At 44.5% G+C, this 18,185-nt stretch overlaps 1 protein-coding gene across 2 annotated transcripts in view; it reads right to left on the bottom strand.

The window, feature by feature from the left end:
- KIF26A (kinesin family member 26A) overlaps nt 1-15,728 on the bottom strand; it is a 211,066-nt gene extending 195,338 nt beyond the window's left edge. For both annotated transcript variants that reach the window (XM_061612286.1, XM_061612287.1), the window contains exons 1-2: nt 15,183-15,728; nt 14,628-14,894 (exon numbers count right to left, since the gene is read on the bottom strand). In XM_061612286.1, coding sequence (XP_061468270.1) covers nt 14,628-14,894; nt 15,183-15,197 — 282 coding nt within the window. In that variant the 5' untranslated portion in view covers nt 15,198-15,728. The remainder of the gene's footprint in view (nt 1-14,627; nt 14,895-15,182) is intronic.
- Nucleotides 15,729-18,185: the final 2,457 nt, after the last annotated feature.

Raw genomic sequence — 18,185 nt, 5'->3', positions numbered from 1 at the left:
CTTTTGAACTGGTTGGTGCGTTTCCTTCCCTTCCCTCTAATAAGCCAGGGTGCTGGAGAAATTAGCTGGGGAAAAGAAAAAGAACAATGGCAATTACTCTCCTGCCGCCGGCCTTTATTATTAATTGCAGTCTTCTCCTACCTCCTCCAGTCTGGATCTCCCACTGGGAAGAATACATGCTGGCCTCACGGTCAGTGCTGCATAATGACATCACTTCACCTGCCTCTATGAAGTGTGTGTCCAAAAGAAAATCCTCAGTGCAACTCCAGTTCATTTCGACAGGACTCAACTCAACTTAAGAGAGAAGACACCAACACCTTCAGGTGGCTTTTAAAGTAACTGACAAGCTCAATCAGTCTTACTTGCACAACTGCTATGCATGTTGCTGACTGTGTCGAGTTTGAGTTCTGGATGGCTGGCCGGGAACTCCTTTGCCAAAGGGGAACGATCCTGAGAGTAGCAACTTGTATCATGCAACACAGTGTCAATCTAGCCCCCTTAGGCTCAGAGAATGACTGAGTTCAACAAACACCAACATACAGCTGTGTATGATCATCACAGTAAGCCAAAAACTACCACTTACCGTCCACAAGCTGATTGCACCCACTTTGCTCCTCCTCACTTATGCTAGGGAGAAACAAGCCACAGTTCCTGGCTTAGCATTACATCCAAACCAGGGTTCATGGTTTGTTTCATTCCCAACAAACCATGATGGTTAGCCAAGGTTTATACTTTAGCCAACTGAGGGATGAGGAACCTCAGGCTTGGGGGGCAAATGCAGCCCTCCATACCTCTCTATCTGGCCCTTGGAACTCTCTACAGGCCACGGCCCCTCTCCCCAGGCTGTGATCCTCACTGCTTCTGCTTCACAACCCAAATGCCTTAGCCTTGAACTATGATGATGCCACTTGTTTTTCCAACTGGAGGATAGAGAGCAGTGTGTGAGTGTATGAAAAAATCTAGCCTACTTCCAAATGTAAAATTTATTGCTCTGCTCACTTTTGCCTCTGACTTCGCCCACCGCTGGCATTTGGCCCGCAGCAAGTTGCCCAAAAGAGAAGCAGCCCTCAGGATGAAAAAGGTTTCCATCCCTGAACTAACCAATCCTGGTTTCTTAAGCAACTCAAACCACAATCCCTGGCTTGGACATAACTATGGCTGTGATGTGCAAACACAGCCACTGCAGAATTTGATTCTTTTTGATTGATTGATTGATTGATTGAATGATTGATTGATTGAGTAGGGACAAAGGGCTATGAAGGTTAGTAAAGCACCTTCCCCTTTGGCACTGAAAATCCTGCCCAACCCCATCTCTGACTTCTAACATTCTATCTGGCACTGATCCCACACTCCCAGAAGAGTGTGGGCATCACTCTCATCAATAACAGTGTCATTTATCTGTTTGTAGATAGCTCACTATCAAGAGGCCAGAGTTACTCCCTCAACACTTTTGTGCAAACATTCTAAGAGTATTTGTGGAGGGGGATCAGGATTGCGCCAGCTTTTCTGACCCTACTTTCCACTTGCCAGTCAGTCAAATTTATTTGCTAAAAACCACTAGATAGCACAAAAATATAGTTACTATTAAAGCAAACATAGAAACCTTGTATGTAGTATATCTATCCCCATTCATCCACAAATAACAAATCTTCTCCCTGCTACCCAAAAAGGAAACCCTACAAATAATCCCTTTGAGAAATCCATCTGTAGGAGAATTATAGAGGGAGCAACACAGTGCATAGTGAACAACAAACAGAATATGGACCGGTGGGTTCTGCTTGCACATTGGACAATTTTGCATAGCAGTCACAAAATCTAAATGTACAGACCTTGTGGCAACCATTCAGTTCTATCATTTACTTCTGGATACCTCAGCTATTAAAAACCAAGCCTACGCTTATCCGCATAGATCTATCCTTGGTCACGCTAGAGCAAGGTGGTCCTCCAGATTTGGTTGGACTACAAGTTGCAACATCCCTGAAAACTGGCCATGCCAGCTGAAGCTGATGGGAGTTGGAGTCCGACATCTGGAGGTCATCAAGTTGGATACCCCTGTGACAGAGTTTGGGAATAGACAGATGAAAAAAGACTCGGGTAATCTCATTTTTAGTTATCTGAAAGGACAGCGGGAAAGAAGTTAGACAACCAACAGGTTTTTCAAGGAACGATGTGTTTGCTGGTCCTTGTGAAACCTTTTTGACAAACTGATCTTTGGCCAGCAAACAGTCATTTGATTTTGTATCATTTGGAGCTTGAATTCAGAGTCCTTATCAGTAGCTCTGACTCTGGGAAGACAATTTCCTTCTTTCATCAATAATGATAATCAGCAGCATAAACTCACCCTTCTTTCATCTCCAAAGCACCCACCCACCATCAGGACCAGGTGGAGAGACCTTTCTGCACTTACGATGAAAGATCCCTTAATTATCATGGCAAAGGACACAAGTCTTTTGAGTATATAAACTAAGTTCAAAGCAGTAGCCTTCCTGTGTTTACTCTGCCTACCGGAAAGCCAGAACAAGCCACAAAGGACCATCCTTGACTTTTTGCACTGTTTTTCGCAGCTTGTGGTGAGAAGCAACTTTTTTCCTTTCTTTTTTTCTTTCTTTCCTCAAATATATTGTTAAAGCACCTACAACAGGGAAATAAACTAAAGCTACAACAAACCCAAGAGTACCCCCCACCAAACGCAAAGGGACAGATTTCAGAATAAACATTCAGAGGATTAAACTATAAGGCTGCGAACTTAAACACACAAGGGAGTGAATCCCACTGAACTCAATCAGACCTACTGATGAGTAAATATACTGAGGATTGGGATGCACGGTTGCATCAGAAGTTATCAATTGTGTTTTTTTTTATTTCGTTATCATTCTTTGGACACATAATGAGAAGACATGATTCATTAGAAAAGACCATAATGCTGGGGAAAACAGCAGGGAATAGAAAAAGAGGAAGGCCAAACAAGAGATGGATTGATTCCATCAAGGAAGCCACAGACCTGAACTTACAAGATCTGAACAGGGTGGTTCATGGCAGATGCTACTGGAGGTCACTGATTCATAGGGTCGCCGTAAGTCGTAATCGACTTGAAGGCACATAACAACAACAACAACGTCTGTGAAACACTGACACACTGGCCCACATAAGAGATGTTCAAATTTAACGCTTACAAACACCACATCTACCATCTTCTAGTACAGAAGAGGTCATGTCCTTTCAGCTAACGCTAGATTTCTAAAGGGTACTCTGCTGTTCAAGGTGCAAAAGAAGGACAAGCCATTTTTTCTGGTCCATTGGTAACCCTAACCTCTTAGGCTGCATACGCAACACCATATATTTAAAGCACATGACTTCCACAAAGAATCCTGGGAACTGTAGCTCATCCCTGACAGAGCTACAATTCCCAGTACCCTTAACAAACTGCAGTTACGAAGATTTTTTAGGGAAACCAATGTGCTTTAAACATATAGTGCATACAGAGATTTTGTATTAATTTTACATCAGTAAAATGGAAATAGAAGAAGTCTACCTTGCAGATTACTGTCTAAGTGAAACCAGGGTTGGTACACTCAATCATTTATAAACAACTAACTTCTATTCTCTGAGGGCCAGTACTTATGTAGCCAAAACAGTGCCATCCATTCACAAAGCAGATGTATCAGCAAACTCGGGTGAACCTTGAGGTTAGCAAAAGCAGTGACATGGGGCGGAAAATTCTCCAGTGCTTTATTTTGCCTGGAAGCAACAGCAGGTGGGGACTGTTGCTTTCATGCCCTGCTTAAGGGCTTTCTCAAAGCCTCTGATTGGCTACCGAGGCATAGTGGTGACAAGAGATGAAGTCGAAGGCCTGATTGACAAAATAAAAACTGACAAAATCACTGGCTCCATATGGCATCCACCCAAGAGTTCTTAAAGAACCCAAATGTGAAATTGCTGATCTTCATACAGAAATATGTGACCTGTCCCTAAGGTCAGCCTCCATACCTGAGGACTGAAAAGTGGCCAATTTAACAGAAGGATTTTAAAAGGGATCCAAGGGGGATACTGGGTAATTACAGGTAGGTTAACTTAACATCTGTTCTGGGAAAACTGGTGGAAAACATGATTACCATTACATTACATTATTACCATTACAAACTGGTGGAAAACATGATTACCATTACAAACCATTATATAGAAGAGCAAGTCTTGCTGAAGCAGAATCAGCATGGCTTCTGCAAGGGTAAGTCCTGTTTCACTAAGCTTTTTGAGAGTGTTGATAAGCATATAAGAAAGAGGTGATCCAGTCAACATGGGGTACTTAGACTTTCAAAAACCTTTTGATGAAAGTATCTCCTGAGTAAGATTAGCCATCATGGATATTAGTAGAGGTCCTCTTATAGATCAGTCACTAGTGAAAAAACAGGAAGCAGAGAGTAGTAATAAATGAATAGCTCTCCCAATGGAGGAATACAGAAAGTGATGTCCCCCAAGAATAGGTATTGAGAGCCATGCTCTTCAGCTGGTGCATATATTAAATAATGAGCAGTGAGGAAGCCAGATCTGATGATGATACCAAGTTGTTCAGGGTCATTAAAACAAAAAGGGATTGTGAGGAACTCCAAAAGGATCTATCCAAACTGTGTGAACAGCCAGTAATATGACAAATACAATTCAATATCTGCAAGTGATGCACACTAGGGTAAAAATCCTAATTTCCCATATATACTCATGGGATTTGAACTGGCAGTGACTAACCAGCAACGAGACCTTAGGGGCGTCATGCATAGGTCAAAGAAGATGCCAACCTACTGTGTGACAGCTGTGAAAAATGCAAATTGCATGTTAGGAATCATTAGGAAAGGGATTGAAAATAGAACTACCAATATCGTAACATTATTATACATATCTATGATGCGACCACAGTTGGAATACTGTGTATAGTTCTTGTTGCCTCACCTCAAAAAGGATATTGTAAAATTGGAAAAGGTTCTGAAAATGGCAACCAAAATGCTCAAAGAACTGCAGCAAAAGCCATATAAAGAAAGGTTACATTGGGAGCATTTCAGTTTAGAAAAAAATGCAACTAAAGGGGAACATGATAAAGGTGTATAAGATTATATATGGTGTGAAGAAAGTGGATACAGAGATGTTTTTATCCCTCTCTCGTAATACTAGAACCTGGGCCATTCAATGACGTTATATGTTGGAAGATTCAGGACAGACAAAAGAAAGTCCTTCTTCACACAGCACATAGTTAAACTATGAAATTCCCTCTCACAAGATGTAGTGATGGCCATCAACTTGGATGGCTTTAAGAGAGGGTTAGACAAATTCATGGTGGATACGTCGAAGGCCCTTCTCCGTGTCCCAACGCATAAGGAGGCACGGAGAACGACAACTAGAGCTAGGGCCTTCTCGGTGGTGGCCCCCGAACTATGAAATGCCCTCCCTGACGAGATGCGCCTGGCGCCTTCTCTGTTATCTTTTCGGCGCCAGGTAAAGACCTACCTCTTTGCCCAGGCATTTTAAAAATTTTAAAAATTTTAAAATTGAATTTAAATTTGGAATTTTAATTATGTTTTATTGTGTACTGTATTGTATTTACATCCGCTTGTATTTTAATCTGTTTTATTATGCTGTTCACCGCCCTGGGAGCTTATTGCTATAGGGCGGTCTAGAAATGTAATAAAATAAATAAATAAATAAATAAGGCTATCAATGGCTACTAGCCAAGTTGGCTATGTTCTATCTCCATGGTCCTGCTTGTGGGCTTCCCATGGGCACCTGGGTGACCACTGTGAGAACAAGATGGTGGACCAGATGGGCCTTTTGGCCTGACCCAGCAAGGTTCTTCCTATGTTCTTACGATTTACCAGGACTCTCCTTATGTCCCCCTCGTGCAAACCCTGCTAAATGCCCTGGGAATGTTTCAGGTCTACTCAGAAGTAAGCGGACTGCAATCTTATCTTCTGAACAAGCCTGTCAAATTTCTGATGCTGCTGTGCCAGCTATTAAACTATAGAAACCCAGAAGAAAAGAAAGGGTTCATTTCCCCATCATCAAGTACTTATCAGAGGGTGTTCCTCTGAGACCAACACAAATGAGACCACACAAACAGGCAGTGGGGGAGGGGGTAAGAGGTCCCCTCACCTGAGCACCTAAATAAGAGCCATTGACTTTCAGAGTAAGTACTATTCTTTTTATAACCCCTGACAAAGACCTTGTTTATGGCAAGGAACCCCACAGCCTGCCATGAAAGCAGCAGGAATCCTTTAAGCATCATGTGTTCTTTGCAAAGCCATTACACCCTAGACACAAACAATGGGAAATTAACCTTCTATTCACTGATCGGACAACGGGAAGTCTAACAGTCCTGCCTTTGACTTTTTTTTTTCACATGGAAGGAACAAAAAAGACTGATGCAAAGCCCCAGTCAAGCCAGCATAAAAAGATGTCCCTTACCCTATATCAATAGAAATTGAAAAGCAAACATTCGATCCGTACACTCTGACAGTGGATTACAATGCCCCCCCTTAAATATGCCTATATTTAGATTCTATGGGAATTTTACATGATCATACAGGAACTCTTTGAATGAAAATGAAGTTCAAGGAAGGGGTTGGCTTCCTCCACAGAGCCCCCTTTCTCTCTCTGTCTGCCTCATTCTTACAAATAGCCAGATAAGCATTGTTTAGAAAACAATATACTTCCACTGTTATTTATTTATTATTACTACTACTACTAGTACTACTACAAAAAGCCAAAAAAACACTTCACACACGGTTTTATGAGGGTCTTGAAAATAAATTAGTAAGATCTTCACATCTATATTTGTCCTACCCTCTCTTAAACCTGGTGATAAAGATCCTTAACAGTATCTGCGTAAGCTTCTTACTGACCATTCACTGCATGACACTAGAACAATGTATATTAGCAATCTTAGGGTTTAAGAAATGGTTAACTTTTAACTCTTTAACTATTTTTTTCAGCTGTCTCACTTTAGACTTTGACTAGTTTAAAAAGGTTTAACTTTTCAAAAGTAAAAGTTAAAAGTGTTTTGTTTTTTTAAATAACTTTTCCCTGACACAGGCCCTCTAGAGGGCTTCCTCTTGTAGCTGCTTGCATCTCCATCCTAGTTCACATTCGAATAATCTTGCTATTTATTTATTTATTATCTGATTGATATCCCTCCCTTCCTCCCAGTAGGAGCCCAGGCCAGCAAACAAAAGCACAAAAAACACTTTAAAACGTCATTAAAAAAGACTTTAAAATATATTAAAACAAAACATCTTTAAAAACATTTTTAAAGGTTTTAAAACATCTATTTTTAAAAAAGAAGGTTTAAAAACATATTAAAAATCAATTCCAGCACAAACGTAGACTAGAATAAGGTCGCAACTGAAAAGGCTTGTTGAAAGAGGAAGGCCTTCAGTAGGTCGCCAAAAAGATGACAGAGATGGTGCTTCTCTAATATTTAAGGGGAGGGAATTCCAAAGGGTAGGTGCCCTTTGTATATATGTATTTTAATCCCATATTTCCTCTGTAGAGTCCACAGTGTCAGACAGAGTCAGTCTCCCATCCAGGCACTGACAAGACTCCAACCTGCTTAAATTTATCAGGCTTGCTGCACTGTGTGCCTTCATATCATGCTCTAGACTCAAAGGGCAACCTGTAACAGTAAACTACTTCAATATATGTAAAACAGTGTTCTTCTAGTTTTGGTTCGCAGATGCCAACAGATCTCTCTAGCATGCACACCTTAACGTGGTGAGGGGTTTCAGAGAAACAAAGCAATGCCGTCAAGAGTCTAGACCAAGAGGCTAGATTCCTAGCAGCGTCACCCAAGGCTGAGACACCAGACTAAGACACATCCAGATTCAGAGGAAGGCGATGCTGAACCACCTCTGAATACCTTTTACTATGAAAACCCTATGAATAGAGTATCCAAATGAGATAGTGCTGGAAGATGAGACCCCCAGGTCAGATGTCACTCAGCGAGCTACTGGGGATGAACAATGGACAAGCACAAGTAGTGCTGTTACTAATGACGCAACTGGGTCAAAGCTGAATGGAAGCCCGGAGGCTGATGTGTACAGATGCGAAAAGAGAGTCCAGAGTTGTACGACACACACAATAGGAACATGGAATGTGAGAAGCATGAACCAGGGAAAGACAGAAATTGTCAAGAAAGAAATGGAACTTATCAACATTACGATACTTTGAGTGAGTGAATTAAAATGGTCGGAAATGGGACATTTTCAATCAGGTAACTACAAAATATTTTATGCAGGAAATGAAAAACTAAGAAGACACGGGGTTGCTTTCATAGTGAGAAGTGATGTAGAAAAAGCAATTAGGAGCTATAATGCAAGGTCTAAGCAAGAGATATTAATGAGATTTAATGGGAAACCTATTAACATAACCATCATCCAAGTCTATGCTCCAATGGCAAACACAGAAGAGGAAATGGAGATTTTACACAGAAGTACAGGAAGAAATTGATCACACACCAAAACAGGATATTCTGATAATCCTGATGGACTGGAACACAAAAGTAGGGAACAGAGAAGAACTAGAAATTGTGGGAAAATGGGGCTTAGGAGGTAGAAATGAAGCAGGAGAAAGACTTACTGAATTCCGTGAAGCCAATGATTTGTTTCTTGCAAACACATTTTTTGAACAACCAAAAAGATGACTGTACATATGAACATCATCAAATGGTCAATATAGGAATCAAGCTGATTATATAATTGGTAGCAGAAGATGGAGACATTCCATACTTTCTGCGAAAACAAGACCAGGAGCAGACTGCGGTACAGATCATGAACTGGTCGTATCGAAAATCAGAGTACTGTAAAGCAAAAGAAGACCAACAAAGCAATCATAATGCCAAATTACAATTTAAATAACATCCCAAAAGAATATAAAGATCAACTAAGGAACAGATTTGAAGCTTTAAACTTAGTTGACAGAGAACCAGAAGAACTATGGACTGAAGTCAGAGACATTATCAGGGAAGAATGCAAAAAGACAATACCTCTAAAAAGACTGACTGATGAAACTCTTAAAATGGTTGAAGACAGAAAGAAAGGAAAAGTAAAAGTAAATAGAAACACAGTTAGAACCCTAAATGCAATAACACAGTGACTAGTATGTAGGGACACAGAGAACTATCATAACAGTTATTGCATAGAAATAGAAGAGGACAACAAAAAGGGTAGAACAAGAGACCTATTCCTAAAGATTAGAGAAATTAAAGGGAAATTTAAACCAAAAGTAGAGATGTTGAATAACCAACAGAGGAACACACTGACTGACCGAGATGAAATAAAAGGAAGATGGAAGCAATACACTGAAGAATTATATAAAAGAGATGCCAGGATAACAGATTCATTCACGGAGGAGTTGTATAATGAAGGACCAGAAATTTTAGAATGTGAGGTAGAAGCTGCTCTTAAAATACTTAGAAGAAACAAATCACCAGGAACAGATGGCATACCAATAGAGTTGCTACAAGTTACTGAGACTGAATCTGTCCAAATTTTGACAAAAATTGGTCAACAAATATGTAAAAGAAAACAATGGCCCACAGATGGGAAGCATTCAATATACATCCCAATTTAAAAGAAAGGGGATCGCAGGGAATGCAGTAATTATCAAACTATTGCCTTAATATTTCCTACAAGTAAAGTATTGCTCAAGAGTTTACAACAAAGGCTCTTATCATATATAAAGTGAGAAATGCCAGAAGTCCAAGCTGGATTTAGAAAGGGAAGAGGTACCAGAGATCATATTACAAACATACGTTGGATAATGGAACAGACCAAGGAATTTCAGAAGAAAATCACTCTGTGCTTTATAGATTACAGCAAAACCTTTGATTGTGTAGGTCACAAAAAACTATGGAATGCTTTAAAAGAAATGGGGGTGCCACAGCATCTGATTGTCCTGATGTGCAACCTATACTCTGGACAAGAGGCTACTGTAAGGTCAGAATATGAAGAAACCGATTGATTCCCCATTAGGAAGGGTGTGGAACAGGTGTGTATTCTATCACCCTATTTGCCACCCTGGGCTCCTGCAGGGAGGAAGGGTGGGATATAAATCAAATAATTGATTGATTGATTGATTGATTGATTGATTGATTGATTGATTAAAAATTGTTTAATCTATATGTAGAACATATACGGAAAGCAGGTTTGGATCAAGATGGAGGTTTGAAAATTGGAGGGAAAAATATCAATAATTTAATTCTCTCACACACACACTTTTTTGTCGCTCCGCCCCCCCCCCAAACTTTTAGACTGGCTATGAGCCTCAGTAGAATCCCAAGGGGCAGACAGACAGGCCTCAGCTTCCCAACTCCTGAAATACAGAAAGGCTTACCGAAGTGGGCCATCCTCCACCGTCACATTGCAATACCAGGCAGTACTGCAGCTGAAAGGGAAGGTGATGGCCTAAACCACTGTTCTTCAACCTTGGGTCCCCAGATGTTGTCAGACTACAACTCCCATCAACCCCAGCCAGCTTAGCCAATGGCAATGGATGACGGGAGTTGTAGTCCAACAACATCTGGGGACCCATGGTTGAAGAACACTGGGCCTAAACCATCATGCAGAGATGCCTACTTAGGGCCACAGCTGCAATATCCCTCTTTGATTCTTTTTTTTTTCCTTTGGCCCTACACATTCTTCCCCTTCACCACCACCACCCCGGGCTGCAGTGAGCCAGTGAAGCCCTCCAGCCCCAAAAGGTTAAACCACCCCTGGGGTAGGAGGTGTACATCAATCAGCCCCAACCCCAACACCCATGTCCCTCCCACTCCACTTCTGACCTTCCCAGATTGAAGGGGGAGGTGTGACGGGAGCTTCTAAGCACATTCAGCTGAACACGCCATGAAATTCTAGGGCCACATTCACACCAGACATGTTCCACTATTATTCCACTTTAAACTGTCATGGCTTCCCCCAAAGAATCCTGGGGAGTATAGTTAAGGGAGCTGCGAGTTATTAGAAAATAGTTATTACCCTGAGAGAGAAAGACACTTTTCAGAGTGGTTTAACAGCCAGTCACTCTTCCCAGAGAACTCTAGGAATTGTAGCTCTGTGAGGGGAATAGGGATGTCCTGACAACTCTCTGCTCCCTTCACAAACTACCCTTCCCATGATTCTTTGGGAGAAGCCATGGCTGTTTAAAGTGGAATAAATGTCTGGTGTGAATATGGCCTAAAATATCCTTCCGCAGGTTATAGGGGTGTTTGTGTGAATCCTCCTCACATAGTTAGTGGAGGGGGGGAGTGGATATCACCAGAGAGCCATCCCATTCTCCCCACCCACCACACTGACTGGCCATGCCCACAGGCAGTTGCTTGTTTGGTGTCAGTGATGTGCTAGCTTTCTATGTGCAGGGAATGTTTACGTGGAGGAGCATCCAAAAATGGCAGCTCCTACTTTCAGCCTCAAGAGGAGCAGTTCATTCCGCCACTTCATTCTGCTGCAAGTGTAGATCAGGCATGAGATCAGTCCATCAGGGTGGACATTGATGTAATATAGTGGCAAGTTCTGAAGTACAGGGTTCCTTCATGGTTGTCACACCATACTCCCTCACAGCCACGCCCCTTTTCCAACTTTCCCTCACTCCCCTTGCTCCTGTGTCCTCTCACAAGTCCACACTCCACTGCAACAGACATCCCTAAGAGCTAATCAGCATGAAAAGGGATGCTATATGTTAGATCCTGAGAAGTCTCTTCTCAGTGGCTGACTCAGGTCCTTTCACTCTGATTGTCTCCAATCAGCATGAAAGGACAAGGAGTCTCCTCAGTGACTAACATGTTCCCCTTTCATGCTGATTGGCTCATACATAGGGACTTAGCTGGGACCCTGCTCCCAAAAAGATAAGGGGTCTAACGACCCACCATGACTACAGATGACTACACCCCTGGGCATTAGTCCCATAATACTGGGGTAACACTGAAAGCCATTAGTCACATGGACAGAGCTGCCAGCATGTATGTTTTCCACACTCATTACGAGACAACACTGGCGTGGGACACAGATGCACCAGACCTTCATATGTAACTCCCAGCTTCCAACATTTGCTCTGCAGCATGGGAAGAAGCCAAATTAAATATCCTTCAACACAACTGTGGTATTTATTTAATACACTTATTCTCTGCCTTTCCTCCAAGGAACTAAAGGCAGCAGATATGGGTCTTCCCATCCCCACTGTATTTTCACAACAACCATGTGAAGTAGGTTAGGCTAAGCCCAAGGCGAGTCAGCCAGCTTTGTGGATAAATGGGGATCTGAACCAGGGTCTTCCCCAAATCTGGCCCAACACTCTAACCATAATGCCAACCTGGGTCTCAGTGCTGGATGGGACCCTTATTTGGGACAAAGTCCTACTGCTTGTCAGTGGGGCTTGCTTCCAAGTAAATGTGCACATGATCAGGCAAATGTGCTTCAGGTCTGTCCAACACAAATCGGCCACCTGAGGAAAACATTGTGCATAGGGCAAAACCTGTCCACTACTCCTGATACTGGGGTAGTCCAAGACATCATGGACAGGAGGTGCCATCAGACAGGGATGGGGAACCTGTGGCCTTCCCAAAGCTGCCGGACTACAATTCCTATTAGCCCACTGGTCATGTTGGCTGGGACTGATGGGAGCAGGGAGCCCAAAAGCATCTGAGGGGGGCACAGGTTTCCCACCACTGCCATAAGGGCTTCAAATGTCTATCTGTACATAGCATGCACAGAGATACGGCGCATGCTCTAAACAAGCAATACACCAGTCATCTTTCTACACATGCACATCCCACCAGTCACTTTCCTGGTAAGAGAAGCTGCCATCCCACATCAGAGGTAAGAACATAAGAACCATAAGAACCCACATGAGAGGTAACATTTGCAACATGCGGGAATGCGTCCTACTGCTGCGCAACAGGCAGACTTGTAGGCAAGTACCAGCCGACAAAGATGAGGCATACACAGAATTGTCTCTCCAAGGGATGAAAAGTATCTTGAATGTTGTTCAGAGCCGTACAGAGATTCTATTATCTACGCAGCGTGTGCAGCCATCGCTGTACCAACTGCAAGGATATCCATGAGTATTTGTGCCACTCTCAGAGAGCGAAGGCAGCTGCTCTCTCCAGTATGCACAAAACCCCTGCTGCTTTTAAAGAGAGATATTCACAGAAACAGGGTGTATGAAAGGGCATTATGGCAACAGTTAAGAACATAGGAAGTTGCCTTATACCAAGTCAGACCATCTAGCTCAGTACTGTCTACACTGACTGGCAGCAGCTCTCCAGGATTTCAGGCAGGGGTCTCTCCCAGCCCTACCTGGTAATGCCAGGGATTGAACCTGGGACTTTCTGCATGCAAGACAGATGCTCTACTGAAGCGCCAGAGCCCTTCCACCATAAATTGTGATCCACATTTTAGGAAGCTCCCTTATACTAAGTCAGACCATTGGTCCATCTAGCTCAGTATTGTCTACACTGCCTGGAAGGGATGCCGGGGATTGAACCTGGGGCCTTCTGCATGCAAGGCAGACGCTCTACCACTGACCTACAGGCCTGCCCATGTTTAGAGATATGGACAGGTAAAGCACAGTGCGACACGCAGGTGCCACACAGCAGAATACATATCACAGTATTAGGCAAGATTCGTAGATCATCTGAATGTGCAGAAATAAGGAGCACCTCCCAGGAGTGTAGAAATGTATCCTTCAAGGTTAAAAGGTCTCTGACTATAATGCAGGGTTGTACAAAGAACTATTGCTGGGTACACCAGCACAATGCAATGGGCAGCAGCAAAGCATTGGGCAACATACACAGGCAAACACCAAACAGTTCCCAGCAGTATTGGCAGCAACTCACCAGCCGGGGAGGGAGGAAACAGAGGAGGGGGAATACTGTGCCTTGTGTGTAAACATACACCAGAGTTTAGCACTTCTGTGCAATGAGAAGCAGCACAATGCAACGCACTGTTAACAGGCACATCTGGGCACTGTGCAGCAAAAATGGATATACCACACCACACAATGTGCAACAGTGTACACAGGGTTCTCAAAGATGTGTGCCCTTACTTTTTTTTTTTCCAGCCAGTAAAATATGTCGCATTGCTCAGGAATATGGAACTAACTTAACTACACAATGCAAAGTGCTACGGCAATGCATTCCAGTAGCCCACAGACACAGGTTACCATGTAATAAATGCAACACAGAGAGAAACCAGAGTATGCAGGAAAGGTACACGGCTACCAAGCAGTTCTCAAGGATACAGACAGCAACGTTTCAGTGGAGAAAAGACAGCTTCAGATTGCTGGGAAATAACAAGGCTTGCAAAGAGTGCAATGAACATTAGTGCACCCAGGGCAGTGCTCGGAGCTACAGCCAAGCACTGCACTGTGAGCAAATATACTACTCAGTGTGCATGAACGGACACAGATATACATGATACATTCATGTGTGCCTGCGCGCAGTTTGGCTATTTGCAAAGAGGGGAGTTTTGCAACGTGCAAAAAGTTGGAAGGCTCTCTCTACATTTTGGGTTTAAAAGCAGCAGCAGCCAATCCCTTTCGCCGTCCCAGAGAAACCCCGCTACACAACCCACTCCGAGGCGGGGCCGCGAACCTACCGGCGGGGCCAGGGAGTTGCAGCCTGCGGCCAATTTCACCGCTTGCCTCTTGAGCTCGGCCAACTTGGCTTGGCAGGTTCGGCACCATCCTCCTTTGGCGGGTCTCTCGAAGTGACCAAGCTCGCTCCCCGAGGCAGCCCCGGCGCCCTCCGGAGCGGGGCGGCTGCTGCATCGGTCTTCGGGGGCTGCTGGCTGGAAGAGCCTCTTCCGCTGAGGGAGCTCCAAGGAGAGCGGCGGCGGTTCGCGCAGGGGACTCCCCTCGGCCACCTGTGGAAAAAGGGGAAAGGAGAGAGGCGATCAGACTACTGCTGTTAGCGCTGCATAAGGTGTCACTCCGGGAGCGGCTCCCGCTCTCGCTTTCTCCCTTCGACGTGTAAAGGCACATTGCAAAATCCGCTCCGGGAAAGAAAAAGCACAATTTTCAGCCGTGGAAGGCCGGGGGGATGTCACCGAACGCACTGAAATGAACGGATCCCAGTTGCAAATGAATGGATCCCGGTTGCAAAAAGCAGCCCCTCCTGAAAAAGAGATCTGCACGCGCGCACAAGCACTCACCCCCAGTACTGGCATGTTAGAGCAGGACCTGGGGATCCCGGTTCCAGGGCCCGGATAGCTTTTTCCGGGCTTTCCAGACAAGCAGATCCACAGCTGGCAGCGAGCGGTTTTACAATAAGATTGCCGGCGAGGCGAAGAAGCCTCTCGACCCTGGGCTCTCCTGTATGCCCATGTCGAACCAAAACGAAATCCCGGGACACAGGGAGGCTGCTTGCAGAAATTAAGCCTCGCTTTCCCACTGCCCTTTGCCCTTTGGAAGCCAAGGAAAATAAACACAAATGCAAAAAAAAATCTAATGCCCAGCTCTCTGCCTCGGCTTCGGCTCCTGTCGCTCGCTCTACGTGACGTTTCCTCCCATGCTGGTAAAAGGCAGGAAAAAAGTTTAGAGTTGCAAAGTTAAAGTAGCAGCCCAGAACCTCGCGAGGGGGAGGAGACGGCAGCAAAAGGGGGCGGAGGGGGGAGGGATTTCATCCCTCTTCTTTACTCCACCACACCGCACCCTTCCAGCCCAAGCCCAGAAACGAGATACTGAGCTTACGGGCAAAACCTCGTGGAAACGGAGGAGGAGGGGGAGGTGTTAGGAGAAGAGGCGAAACGGGCTCAGCTTCGCAGCTTGTGAGTTGACTTCCTAGCCAATGCGATGGCTTCTAAAACCGATCCGAGTTACTCTGAGGTGGGGGCAGATTGCTTTAAAGAAGGCCCCGTTTAACGGCTTGGCTCCATACCTCGTGACTCTTACACTAGGTTTCTTTGGGACTTTGGAGTAACTGAAGGCTGTTTCTAAAATTAAGAGGGAGGAAAGGGAGGGGGTCACCGTGTGTGTGCACGCCCAGGCAAGGGGTACACACAAAAATATACACACGCACAAATGCCTTGTGGACCCCAGCCCAGTTGCACTTTTTACAAAAGCAATTTTATTCATAACAGTGCATACATACACGCATAGATAAGAGCGTGCTGCAAACCATTATGAATAAAAGAACTTTTTCCCATGTGAAACTCAGTTGGGGCCCATAAGGCACATAAAACTCAACATTGGTCACCCCCAGACACACTCTCACAAACACATTAACAAATCCCATTGTTCTAGATGGGATTTGTGTGCCTTGTCTAGGATGGCAAACGTAAGTCCCTGTGGAACTCCCTCCCAAATGATCTCCGCCATGCCCCTTCTATGATGAGTTTCTGCCGGGCCTTGAAGACCTGGCTCTTCAGGCAGGTTTTTGGGGTGGGCTAGATTTTATCTTCATTGTTTTTAGATTTTCAATGTCTAGGTATTATATGCCTATGTTGTACGTTGCCCAGAGTGGCTGGACAGCCAGCCAGATGGGCGACTAATAAATTCTATAAATAAATAAATAAGTCCGCCTGCTGCAGTCCCCCGTTCTTCTAGGCCGAAGCCTGCCTTTATTTGCAAACAAGCCAATGGCTAGGTGGCCACGATGTTTAAAAAGTGGTTTGCGCTTTTGCATCGCTGCAGCCTGATCGATGCTTATCCAAGAGGTCACAGTGGCAGGCTTTGGAGTTTATAGGCTCAGACTGGGAACTGTAGCCAAGACATTTTGCTGCCTGAGGCAAAGGCGGTGCACCACCCCGCCTTCTGCATACAGACACTGATTGAATCTTGGTTGAATACTGGTGACAGAAGAGTCTCCCCCATCACATCTGAGGCAGCCCACCAGATTAGGGGGTCCAGGAGAAGCCATGTGGAAACAGAGGGGAATAGTTGGGGGCTCCGGAGGAACAGCTGGGAACTGCTGCTGCCACCTGAGGCAGTTGCCTCATTCGGTCTAACGGTAGAGCTGGGCCTGACTAACTGGAGTGGGACTGAGGAGGATTGTTCTAGTGTGTGCTTTTAATCTCTCCCAATAAAGATTCAGAGAAGTGGCAGCTCATCACTGAGCTGTATAAAGGTAAGCAACTGCAGACTGCCAGCTCGACCAAATACCAAGCCCAGAGTCAAAACAGCAATTTGGATGAGCAGTATCTGTAGTAATGGAATATGAGATTAGGGCATTTGGAGCAATGGGGGCAGGGGGCTCTTGCCCAAGTGGCCTTTCGGGGAGGGGGAAAAACTACTTGCTAGTCTAGAGCCGGGATTGGAACATGTGGACTGAAAAACTGAAATGAACTGCCTTCAAGTCAATTCTGACTTATGGAGGCCCTATGAACAGGATTGTCATGGTAAGCAGTATTCAGAGGTGGTTTACCACTGCCTTCCTCTGAGGCTGATAGGCAGTGAGTGGCCCAAGGTCACCCAGTGAGCTTCATGGCTGTGTGGGGATTTGAACCCTGGTCTGCCAGGTTATAGTCCAACACCTTAACCACTACACCACACTGACTCTCCTATTATCTCTGACACTTGATTGTGCTGATTGGGGCTGATAGGAGCTGGAGTCCAACAACATCTGGAGGGCCACTGTTTCCCTATCCCAGATCTAGAGAAATTAGTTACTGCTCCTGGCTTTTCTAGGTAATATGTGGTATCTCTTTCTCCCTCAGCTTCATTGCCGCATATGGGGGATTTTTGGGAAGTGGGAAAGGAGGGAAGAGAGCAAGGGTGGCAGAAAGAAAATGGCTGGCCTGCTACCAACTCTGGTTGCTCTCAGCACTGCTATGCAGCCATCAAGAGATTCCCCCTCACCAAGGCAATGCAACCCTCAATATTAAAAAAAAAACTCTGCCCTGAAGAGACTATGGCTGAAGTTAGATGGGTCACTGGCCTGGCACAGTATAAGATGACTCCTTTTGGAGTTGGCGTTAGCCAATGGCTGAAGGTAAAAACTAAATGAGGGCAGGCTAAAGTATTTGGGGCTTTTTAGTTTAGAGGAAAAGACTGGGGGGGACATGATAAGAGTTATGTAAAATTATGCATGGTGAGAGAGTGCTGTTTTTCTCACTTTAATTCTGGGACTCAGAGTCACCCAATGAAACTGACTGGCAAGAGATTCAAGACAGACAGGAAAAAAATATGTCTTTAACGTGTAAATAACTCCTGGGATT

Source organism: Rhineura floridana, chromosome 2, assembly GCF_030035675.1.
Source record: "Rhineura floridana isolate rRhiFlo1 chromosome 2, rRhiFlo1.hap2, whole genome shotgun sequence".
NCBI lineage: Eukaryota > Metazoa > Chordata > Lepidosauria > Squamata > Rhineuridae > Rhineura > Rhineura floridana.
The sequence above is the reverse complement of the archived record's forward strand: the minus strand, read 5'-3'. Positions and strand labels throughout refer to the sequence as shown.